An 11884-nucleotide genomic window follows, 5' to 3' on the forward strand; every position below is an offset into this window, starting at 1 on the left:
GTTAAATGTTGGTTCGATTCCATTTTGACTTTGAACGTGATTTCAGTAATTCTCTAGTCTGGTTCTGACAAAATTCAAAACTCGAAAGCCGTAGTTCTTCAAGATATCTTTCAAATCCAACTTGAATCAATTAGATTGTAAATCGGTTAACAAATTATGCATAAATGAGTCACATTTTGAATTTTCGATAATTCAAAACATCAAATTTGCGGACAGATTCATGCATATCTTTATCATCCACACTGGCGGAACATGTAAGGGGCATGGGGGGGCCGTTGACCCCCCCAAGATTTTTTTTATAGATATTTGGTACTAAATTTTTTGAATATTACTTTTGACCGCCCAAAGTTTTTGTAAATATTTTCTTGACCTATTATTTTTTTTGTTTTTTCTCCAAAATCTTATATAAATTATAGATAAATAATCATATTTAATATAAAATATAAAATAAGATGGTTAAAACTTGTATTATTTTAAATAAAATTTATGAATATTACTTATTTTTGAATTTTTTTTATCTAACGCCTTAAAAATAAAAGATGAGATCGTGCCATAAATCTCCGAAATATTACGTGCAGCTATTATTAGAATAATTTGAATTAATTTAGAATTTTTTGTGATGATTAAAATATGATATATATATATATATATATATATATATATATATATATATATATATATATATATGATATAAACTTATTTTTTGCAATGTTTTGTGCACCTAAAATTTTTTTCGGGGCGCTGCCCGGAACCCCAAAATTTTAGTTAGCCCGCCCACTACATTTTAATTCTAGTTCCTCCCCTGATCATCCACCATCCAATATTGATAATTCAAATTGCATTAGAAAGTTCACTCAAATAACAATTGAATTTTAATTGAATTTTGTTGAATTCAACCTCGAAAAATAATTAAAATCACGTTTCAAGTCGAAACTATATTATGAAATTTGAAACGACATTTTTTTTCTTCACATCACTTTTGTATGTTTAAATTATTTATTATTATTATTTGTTTCTTGTAATTTTCTTTTTCTAAGTTTTACCGCTATCTTTTGTATTCTTCATTTGACTACTATAAAATAATGTGTGCCACGTGGACGGTCGATTCTGGACTTGGCGGAAACAAAATCAACGACCAAGCGGAATTGCAGAATACAAGATAGCTTTTGATGAAAAATTAAATATTAATTTTTGGGTGTTTAATTCGTTTCGATCAATCAATCATCAACAACAATACATAATTGAAGTCGCTAGTGAGGAAAGAGAGTGTTGCAGAGTGGTGAAATGGCGACGGAGCCGCCGATCTTCCAGGAATCCTCTCGCTGCGATGTCTGCAAATGCAGCTTCTCAACCTTCCGCCGCCGGGTAATTTTTTTGAATCCTGTTCTCAAAATTAAGCTCGAATTATTTTTTTGCTGATTTTATACTACGTTTTTTTTTTGGGTAAATTACTCGTTCGTGGATTTATTCTGATCCTTTTGTATTGATAGTGATCCTGGCTGATTTTGGGTGGTAATTGCATGGTATAATGATTGACTTGATCTGGATGGTCTGGTCAATTTTGTAAATTGCGTCAAGTGTTTATTTAATTTCCAGATCAATTTGATAGCTGGATGGTGTATTGTGCACAAATGCTTTTCAACAGATGCCTTGTGTTTATATCTTAAAGAGAAAAATAGGTTTATTTGATGGAATATTTATATAAGGTATGCTGAATGCTGTGTTTTGTATTTGCGAAATTACGCATTGAGATACATTGTGACAGACTTGGGGATCTGTGGAAGATGGAAGATGCAATTTTGGTGCTCAAGTTTGAAAAGAAAAGGATAAACGTTATGTGTTGTTGAAATACTATATCTGGTTAAGAGTTGGTTGGAAATGCAAACTGATTTTTCCGAAGCGGATAGATGTGCTTTGTGGTTGAGGAAATCGAAATAGAAGAAGTGTTGCACATAATAAACATATGGTGGTAATAATAATCAAGACTTAGACTGACTTATAAATAGTGGATAGCCCCTCGTACTTTTAATAGAAACACTAGGATAGGCATAAATGGGATGGAAATGAGGTTAACGGGGTTACTTTTAATCACCAGACTTTCTTTCACTTGATGAATTAGTGAAACAACTATTCAAAATGGAGGAAACTCATCTTCCATTCAAAAATTGTTTCGAGCATCTAATGAATAAGTTGCATCCGCTGCTTTTGAAGGAAGCATGTATGGAATATGGCTAATTAGCTGCAATCCCATTTTTTTAATTACTAATTTCCGTGCCCAGATAAAAAACCGTTTTTCTTACTTAAAATAAGAATTTACTCAGACACGATGGATGCAATAATATAAGAGCTTTAAATTGTCCTCGTAAGGTTTTGCCTATGACATTGTACTAAAACTTATCTTCTTTGAGTTGCAACTTGATTCAACATCGATATAATATTTTCTTGGATTTTACAGTGCCTTACCTCACATTGTATGTTTACAGCATCATTGCCGATGTTGTGGCCGAACATTATGTGCTGAACATTCATCCGATCAGATGGTATGCACTCTACAAAACAAATAAATTTAAGTATGACTGAACACGAGAAACACTCTTAATATCAATCACTTTTTGCAGGCCTTGCCACAGTTCAATATTTACTCAAATGTGCGAGTTTGTGCTGATTGTTTCAATAATGGCTCTAGGTAAGTTTCATTGTACATGGTTATGGATCTTCAAGCCAATGTACTGACTTTTTAACTAGTAGATTATATTTCATTTGTATTCGTTTTCCTGTATTAGTTTTACTTGCGGCCTGTACTATATTTTGTTAGAACTGTCACAGATATGCACTAAGCAGTCCATTTCCTTCATTGGTCATGTTTTGTTTTGACATGATATTCTGTCTTTGTCTTGTCTTCGTAACTGAAAAACATGCTCCCAAAAGTCCAGTCACACGAAACAGCAACCAATAGTTCATTATTATTTATCATTGTTGATCTACGAGGCTTCGTGTGAGGTTGATAAAAAAGAAAACATAGACATAAATAAACTATTGTTCGTCCCGATTCTTCAATTTGTTGCAAAATTTTACTGTAGATTCAAGAAGGATGGTGCGCCAGCTACTTCAAATGAAGTTAATGCTGTAACGGATTCGATTTCAAGATTAGATATCGGTGCAGTTTCAGATACCAAACCTGAAGTTAGTACCGGAAAATCTCCTCTCCCTGAAGTTCCTGAATGCAAGTGCGGAATGCCTTTGTGTATTTGTGAAGCACCAGCGCCTCCAAAGAATTCTATGACACCACAGGCAAGGACTATTTAGTTTGCACCAATTTGTCCTTATTGAACTTCATAGTCTTATGGATTCTGTATTTCTGTTTCATTACAGCCATTAGCAACCACCTCAAATTCCACACTTCACTCAATTTCGAAACCGAAAAGGACAGAGCAAACTCCTAAGAGTAGAGGTTCAACGTCAAACAGTTGGCAAGGGTATGTAGATTATTACCAATTTATGAGCATCATTCAGGTTTGCACGTTATATTGTAGAATTATAGTTACTGTATGCTATTTTCGTGATTGTTAATTCATTTTCATAGTCACTGTCTTCAAGATTTGAACAAGCACGAGTGTTGTCATAAAAAACCTTAAGGGTCATTGATTTACTAAAAGATAATTCTGTTAAGGTTACCATTTGCATTCATCACAATATACTTCTTAGCCTCAGTATTTTCATTTCATAGCGAAACATAATAATATACTTCTTAGCCTCAGCATTTTACTTTCTGTTAAGGTTACCATTTGCATTCATCACAATATTTTTGTCATCTGTATATATCAATGTATTTACCAAAATGGAAATCTTGCAGTACTCAATTCAATTCTGGTCAAGTTGCAAACGGTTCCGTGGATATAGCATCTGTTAATTATGAAGTTACTGGAGAGGTATGCTAAATTTGGCTTCGTTGTTTCTAGTAGAATAAGCGAATCAGGACCACATTATTCCTGAAATATAGATACTTTGCTAACTTTTAGCTTAATGCTTAGGGTTTAAGAGAAGCAATAAAAAATGGCGATACAACTGCTGTTAAGAAGCTTCTGAGTCAGGTACATTTGTTTTTTCTTCTTCTGTTTGATTCTGAATAGTGATTGAGATTTTCTCTTCACTAATATTAAGCTGAATATTATCAAATCCGTAGGGCGTGGATGCAAATTATCGCGACAAGCAAGGCTCATCTTTATTACATTTGGTCTCTCTCTCTCTCTCTCTCTCTCTCTCTCTCTCTCTCTCTCTCTCTCTCTCTCTCTCTCTCTCTCTCTCTCTCTCTCTCTCTCTCTCTCTCTCTCTCTCTCTCTCTCTCTCTCTCTCTCTCTCTCTCTCTCTCTCTCTCTCTCTCTCTCTCTCTCTCTCTCTCTCTCTCTCTCTCTCTCTCTCTCTCTCTCTCTCTCTCTCTCTCTCTCTCTCTCTCTCTCTCTCTCTCTCTCTCTCTCTCTCTCTCTCTCTCTCTCTCTCTCTCTCTCTCTCTCTCTCTCTCTCTCTCTCTCTCTCTCTCTCTCTCTCTCTCTCTCTCTCTCTCTCTCTCTCTCTCTCTCTCTCTCTCTCTCTCTCTCTCTCTCTCTCTCTCTCTCTCTCTCTCTCTCTCTCTCTCTCTCTCTCTCTCTCTCTCTCTCTCTCTCTCTCTCTCTCTCTCTCTCTCTCTCTCTCTCTCTCTCTCTCTCTCTCTCTCTCTCTCTCTCTCTCTCTCTCTCTCTCTCTCTCTCTCTCTCTCTCTCTCTCTCTCTCTCTCTCTCTCTCTCTCTCTCTCTCTCTCTCTCTCTCTCTCTCTCTCTCTCTCTCTCTCTCTCTCTCTCTCTCTCTCTCTCTCTCTCTCTCTCTCTCTCTCTCTCTCTCTCTCTCTCTCTCTCTCTCTCTCTCTCTCTCTCTCTCTCTCTCTCTCTCTCTCTCTCTCTCTCTCTCTCTCTCTCTCTCTCTCTCTCTCTCTCTCTCTCTCTCTCTCTCTCTCTCTCTCTCTCTCTCTCTCTCTCTCTCTCTCTCTCTCTCTCTCTCTCTCTCTCTCTCTCTCTCTCTCTCTCTCTCTCTCTCTCTCTCTCTCTCTCTCTCTCTCTCTCTCTCTCTCTCTCTCTCTCTCTCTCTCTCTCTCTCTCTCTCTCTCTCTCTCTCTCTCTCTCTCTCTCTCTCTCTCTCTCTCTCTCTCTCTCTCTCTCTCTCTCTCTCTCTCTCTCTCTCTCTCTCCCTCCGTCCCTCTCTCTCTCTCTCTAAAACAAAAAGTCTCATCTAATTGATCTCTAACTTTAATAACTAATGCAGGCAGCAGTTTTCAACCATACTGAGATAGCTTTTGCCCTCATTGACAATGGAGCAAGCTTAGACTGCAAAAATTCACAAGGTAAATGGTTTGAACAATTGTCCCATTTGAATTTTGGTGAAATAGTGATGATTAGGAATAAGGAATACACGAAGAAGAATCTTTAGTGCAAGGATGTGATTCAATAACCCATCTACCTATCGTGTCTGGTTGTCTAATTTGTTTTATCCAGTCTGAAACTAAAAAAGGATTTAGGTGTGGAAACTGGAAATTGGATCGGAACTTCGGAATTCCGTCGATTCCTATCCGGATATTTACGATTTTGGAACTATTATTCGTTCCGAATTTCGGAAGTTCCAATTTTCCCGATTTTCTTTTGGAACCGAATTGGAATACATATTAGATTTCAATTCCCGATCCGATTTTAATTTCCAAAAAATATCTACACCCTTAGTGCTGATTATCACTGGAAAATAGCTCTCAATATCATTGGATAGGCTTCTTTTGGCCACACATGGTCATTTGGCAGTAAATACTGTTTCGATTATTTTTACAGTTGACTTTCTTTTGCTGACTAAGTCGTAATTTCCTTATTTAGGCGAAACACCTCTAGATTGTGCTCCAGCTACATTACAGTACAAGATGAAAAAGAAGATGTAAGAAGATGCGCAATCGGATAGCATAAAAATGATGGAAGAAGATGCATAAAAGTGAAAAACGAACTCCACGGAAATGGTGTTTAATTTCTATATTTGGAAAATAAGACTACAAAGTTAAGGTTTGCTGTATATTATTATGCTATCGTAGCAACAAAAGATATGGATAGGCACTTGTAGAAGAGTCTTCTCCACATTTAACTATTTAATTTCCTATCTTATTCTTTTTCGGGTTCCAGTTACATATATATTAAAGGTAGGAGTTTAGCTCGTAAATCCCTTTTGCCTAGTTTCGTTGAATATTCGAGACAATTCAGGTGGACAGGGAGCTAACTTAAACGGGGAAGTGCAGTATCAAAAGTATAGTACTCGGGACTGTGTAGTATATGAAACTAGCCGAAATGGATTTACGAGCTAAAACCTCTGAATCGCACCCAGTCCTAAGTAAAGGCCACATACATTCCTCCTTTGTGTTCATGCATGTGTGTGCACGTGGTCATGTTTGTACCTTTTTGGATGGATGAGGTAGGGCTAAAGTTACCTCGTGAATTCACGTGATTGTCTCATTAACAGATTTCCTCAATGCAGAATCATGTGGTCTGGTATATTGGTTAGGGTAAATTACAAGTACTCTTTCAAATTACGAAAATCTCCATCTTGTTTGGGTAATTACAAACACCATTCAACTATAAAATTTAGTGAAATCTTCTAGATTAGATGGAATGTTATCACTTTTGTACCCGTTTTATCCCATTCGAACTCCACATTTTGAAGCAAAATGATCTTAAGATGTGTTTTTTGGCACCATAAAATGAGTACAAACTAGAGCAAATTCCACGAAATCTAGATGATTATATTGAATTTGACACCATAAGGGTGGATGTGTAAGAAAAAATCATAGTTGAGGGGGTGGATGTAATTATTTAAACAAGAGGGAAATTTTCGTAAATTGACCATAACTCAGGGGTGATTGTAATTTGCCCTATTGGTTAATATTCAGTTCAATTGCATTACAAACAAAAGCAAATATTCATCATAAAATTAATTCACTATTGCACAACATAGCGCATATCCTGATCTTATAGTGCATTCAATATACGAGCGTCGAGCGTCTCTCCATAGTTTTTCCGACCGTAATTCGACCCGCCAAGATCTCGACAGATAAATCGTATAAAGAAAGTGTATCTTGACGAATCTTTCCAATTCCCAAAGCAAGAAAAAAAGAAAAGGGATATAGATTCTGATAAGTGAAATATGCTAATTCCCAAATCAAAAAATTGCAGGCAAAGGCAAAAACTTTATTGTTGGATAAGCTTCTATACTTTTTTTTTTTTTTCACCACCCCCTAACCTAATTCATACGTAGGATAAGATAACAACTTTTGCTGCCATCACAAAGTGTGGATTGTGAAGTAGATCTGATGTGTAAAAATTCAATCTTTTTCAACGTTTGCTAATCTGGATTCCATTATCACACCAGATTTTCGTTGTAAAGTGCCCTCCAAAATTGTTCTCTTTTTATTCTTACTGGGTAATCCGCATTCATTAATTCATAAAGTAAACCACCCAAAAAATAAAAAGAGAAAAAAGTAAACGTCACCCACCCCCCATACCCCCACCCCACCCCCACCCACCCACCCCCAATTACGTCACCCACTTTGTAAAGATTTGATTTTTGTGATCTATATATATACTGAATCTGGCTATTGAAAACTTCCCCCCCACCTCCCACATTTATTATTCCCAATCAATACCAGTAGTAAATTAAAATCCCCAAAAATGGTGGTTGTAGTGAGTGATCATCAATTCGTGCTGTGTAAAGCAGCTCTGTTATTTGCAGTTACCAGATGGCTGTTGTCCTTTGCCCTAGATCTATTGACCGCTTCTGTCGGATTCTTCTCATCCGATTCCAATTCCAATTCCAATTCCAATTCGAATCGGTGCTCTTCTTCTTCTTCGGCGGCGGCGGCGGCGAATTTGAGGTTAGTGAGAGAGAGTCTCACACTGACGACGATCGGCGAGATCGAGCATCGGCGGGGTACGGCGGAGTGCGGCGGCGGCGGAGACTCGTCGTGCGCGGTGTGCTTGGACGGGCTGAGGAAGAGCAGCCAGGTGTGGGAGCTGAGCAACTGCTGCCACGTGTTCCACAAGCACTGCCTCGAGAGGTGGCTGGCTTACGACAGCAGGCTGACGTGCCCGCTGTGCCGGGCTTCTCTGATCGCCGTCAGCCCTCTGCCGCCGCCTGCTTCTCCCCCGCCGCCTAGCTGGGCGGTGGAGCGGATGCTTTATTTATTCGGAGATGATCTGCTTCCTTGATTTCACCCCAAACCCACTTTCCCAAATATGTGAATAGACGGATTTTTTTTTTTTAATTTTTTTTTAGGTTATTAGATTTTTCTAGGGATATGGATTCAGAAACGGGTCGGGTTTTGCCCATTTTGGCTGACCCGGAAGAAAGTTCAAAATTCATTTTTACGAATTGGTGCATTTGTAACATTGAGCTGAATAATAATAAAACAGCAATTATTTTCCCAATTAAATTATGAATAATATTGAAATACATTTTTATTGATTAAAGATCCTTTTTTTTTTCCCATGTTAAAAAAACTATAGAGTGTGTGGGAAAGCAAAGGAAAAAGTGGGTGGCGTCAAAAGTGATAGTGCAAGAACATGACCAAATTCTTTTGACGAATGTAAAAAGTAAAAACAATTCAATTAAATTATATTAAATTATATAATTGAAAAAGGAAAAGCCAATTAGCTACATATATATACACGCACGAACATGAGATGTATTGCATGTTCTGAAAAGAAGAAAGTAAATTTGTTAGGCAGGGATGAGTATTTAATATTTATAATTTATTTTAAAGATTCATGTTTTTTAATGGGCCCCCTTCCAAGATTTGCCATATTATACATCTAGGGCCGGGCCCTAATTTAATTGGGGCTTAAGGCAACAAAATATTGCGGGCCCTTATGTATAATTTTATTTTCAATTTTTTTTTTCTTTTTTTGGGGTCTTATTTTCATTTTCTTTTTGAAAAAGTAGTGTTTTCAATTTTTATCTTTTTTTCCTCCAACCTTTTTTTTTTAGAAATAAAGTAATGTTTGTTTGTATTTTGAGAAGAGTCATATTACAATGCACAATAACAAAAAAAATGAAAATCATGTCTAAGTATGTTCAAGAAAGGTGTTTCGGGTTCTTTTTAAAAAATATACAGTGATGCTAGTTAGTATTTTAGGAAATTTTTTTTGTTACATTAGCACTAAAAAAAACGAGAAACTTTTGAATATATATGTAATATTTTTATTTTTTTTCGAAAATATATTGAATTCCAATTGAAAATAATTTTATTTAGAAAAAAACAAATAGTGGGAAGATTTCAAAAATCGGGCAAAATATAGGCCAAGAATCTTAGATATATTTATTTATTCAATTCAAACAGGGTAAAAGATATGCTTTACTTGTGCAAATATACACACATATTGAATTGAAGGAAAGACTTGGCGCCAAAATCTAAATATTCCTTTCTTCACAAACTGTGTGTGTGTGTGTGTTATTACAAACATCCTAAGTAGTAGTAGTACGTTTATTCCTTGTCTAATTCGTGCTTAAATTCCTTCCTTTTACTTCCCATAAAGGACAAAACTTTCCTAGCTATCTATTTACCAAAAAATTAAGATGGCACAATATATTTTTTCTTTTATATTTCAATTGCGCCGCAAAACAAAACAAAAAGAAAAAGAAAACAATGGAGTTCAAGAAGTACTTGTTCGTCTTGCTATTGACCAATGTCTTCTTGTTCGGTGACCGTTTATTCGTCGACGGCCTCGGCTGCAATTGGGGCACACAGGCCACCCACCCCCTCCGCCCCGACATAGTTGTGAAGCTAATGAAAGACAATGGTTTCGATAAGGTCAAACTTTTCGAAGCGGATCCCGGTGCCATGCTCGCGCTCGGTAGGTCTGGTATCCAAGTCATGGTCGGAATTCCGAATGACATGTTAGCGTCTTTGGCTAGTAGCGTTCGTGTCGCCGAGGATTGGGTGTCGCATAACGTTTCCTACTATTTGTCCAATAAGGGTGTCGACATTAGGTAAACCAAAATTATTTTAAATCAACGACAAGGGTATTTTAGTAATTATGGTTTGTCTATACATGTTTATTGATTTTCTTATTACGTGCACACCAACCTGTATTAAACTTTGTTTCATTATGCCAACGAATTGATCTCTAAATGATCATCTCGAATCGGTTTTCAAATTTATTGAGTTCGAGTATTTATTTATTTTCGATTTTTTGCTATCTCGAATTGATTTGATATGTCTATACCCGAAAATCTTATTCCTTCCCAGGTATGTTGCCGTCGGAAACGAGCCATTCCTCAAGACATACGACGGCCAATTCACGAAGACGACCTTGCCGGCGCTACAGAACATCCAGGCGGCATTAATCAAGGCTGGCTTGGGCCGCGACGTAAAGGCCACGGTCCCACTAAACGCCGACGTCTACCAATCGGAAACCGGCCTACCCTCGGGCGGAAAATTCCGATCGGACATCCAAGACCTAATGCTCTCGATCGTCAAATTCATAAGCGACAACGGGGCCCCACTAACCATCAACATCTACCCTTACCTCAGCCTCCACGCGGACCCCAATTTCCCCATCGACTTCGCCTTCTTCGACGGGGGCGCCACCCCCCTCGTGGACGGTTCCATCACCTACACAAACGTGTTCGACGCGAATTACGACACGCTCATCACCGCATTGGAGAAGAGCGGCTTCCCGTCCTTACCGGTGGTTATCGGCGAAATCGGGTGGCCTACCGACGGAGATGTCAAAGCAAACCCTAATTTCGCCCGCCGGTTCAATCAGGGGCTGGTGAACCGAATCAGGAGGGGGGTCGGGACCCCCAAGCGCCCGACTTTGCCGGACATTTACCTTTTCGGCTTGATCGACGAGGATATGAAGAGCGTCGAGCCGGGGAACTTCGAGCGGCATTGGGGGATTTTCAATTTCGACGGAACCGCCAAGTACCAGCTGGATTTGGGAGGCGGAACCCTAACGGCGGCGAAGGGGGTCCGTTATCTGGAACGGCAGTGGTGCGTGATGAAGCCGGATGCTGACGTGGCGGATCCGAATTTCGGGGGGAGCTTGAACTACGCGTGCACGTACGCCGACTGCACGAGCCTAGGGTTCGGCTCGTCGTGCGCGGGGCTGGATTTGAGGGGCAACGCTTCGTACGCGTTCAATGCTTATTACCAGACGATGAATCAGCAGAAGGGCGCGTGTGAGTTCTCTAACCTGGCGGTGATTACGAAGATCGATCCGGGTTTTAAGGACGGTACTTGCAGGTACGAGATTATGATCTACAATGGTGGAACGCCGGCGAATAATCCGGGGACTTCGTCGGCGTCGGCGGATGTGAGTAGTTCTGGTGTTGTTTCCTGGGTAGCTATGCTGATGCTGGCCCTCGTTGCTTATTTCCATTAGCTTCTCTCTCTCTCTCCTTTTTTATTTTATTTATTTAATTTTTTTTAAAACCATTTTTTCCCGTATTGCCCCCCATAGAGATAGGTTATTTACGAACAGATGTAGAAGTCTTATTATGCAGTATATTTTAGTATTTTTTTTTTTATTATTTATATTATTGCCGTAGTAGAAATACATTTGTTACACAACATTTAGATGAGGAGATTTGCAATTTCACATATAAAAATAATAAATTTGGGTGTTGGTGAGGTCAAATTAAATAATAAACGGGCTCATGCTTATAATATTATTCAATGTAGGATTTAAGCCCTTTTTGTTTTCAAAAAAAAAAAGAAAAGATTTAAGCCTTTTGTTTTGGGCTAAATTATGTTAATATTTGGTACGGTTCTCATTTCATTTTTATTTTTTTTCTAGAAATAAATTTGTGTTTGTTATATTTTGCAAAA

At 38.1% G+C, this 11884-nt stretch overlaps 3 protein-coding genes across 4 annotated transcripts; all 3 read left to right on the plus strand.

The window, feature by feature from the left end:
- The first annotated feature begins 1184 nt into the window (after positions 1 to 1184).
- On the plus strand, positions 1185 to 6222 carry LOC105971008 (Ankyrin repeat family protein). Of its 2 annotated transcripts, none has more exons than XM_012995853.2 (10): positions 1185 to 1365; positions 2484 to 2540; positions 2619 to 2686; positions 3081 to 3291; positions 3373 to 3476; positions 3854 to 3929; positions 4032 to 4091; positions 4184 to 4234; positions 5293 to 5371; positions 5889 to 6222. In XM_012995853.2, exons 1-10 carry the CDS (start codon positions 1285 to 1287, stop codon positions 5948 to 5950), a joined length of 849 nt encoding a protein of 282 aa, XP_012851307.2. In that variant the 5' UTR covers positions 1185 to 1284; the 3' UTR covers positions 5951 to 6222. The 2 variants fall into 2 exon arrangements, with proteins under 2 accessions (XP_012851307.2, XP_088680317.1); XM_088824191.1 differs by having other exon boundaries at positions 1201 to 1365; positions 2456 to 2540.
- A 1400-nt stretch (positions 6223 to 7622) lies between these two features.
- LOC105970806 (uncharacterized) lies at positions 7623 to 8522 on the plus strand. The gene has a single exon (XM_012995631.2). It carries the CDS (start codon positions 7725 to 7727, stop codon positions 8259 to 8261), a length of 537 nt encoding a protein of 178 aa, XP_012851085.2. The 5' UTR covers positions 7623 to 7724; the 3' UTR covers positions 8262 to 8522.
- Positions 8523 to 9619: 1097 nt separating this feature from the next.
- Positions 9620 to 11642, plus strand: LOC105970861 (glucan endo-1,3-beta-glucosidase 5-like). Its single transcript, XM_012995684.2, has 2 exons — positions 9620 to 10041; positions 10301 to 11642. The coding sequence occupies exons 1-2, from the start codon at positions 9698 to 9700 to the stop codon at positions 11436 to 11438; spliced, it is 1482 nt and encodes a 493-aa protein (XP_012851138.2). The 5' UTR covers positions 9620 to 9697; the 3' UTR covers positions 11439 to 11642.
- Positions 11643 to 11884: the final 242 nt, after the last annotated feature.

Source organism: Erythranthe guttata, chromosome 10 (genome assembly GCF_056151865.1).
Source record: "Erythranthe guttata isolate IM_541 chromosome 10, IM_541, whole genome shotgun sequence".
Taxonomy (NCBI): Eukaryota; Viridiplantae; Streptophyta; class Magnoliopsida; order Lamiales; family Phrymaceae; genus Erythranthe; species Erythranthe guttata.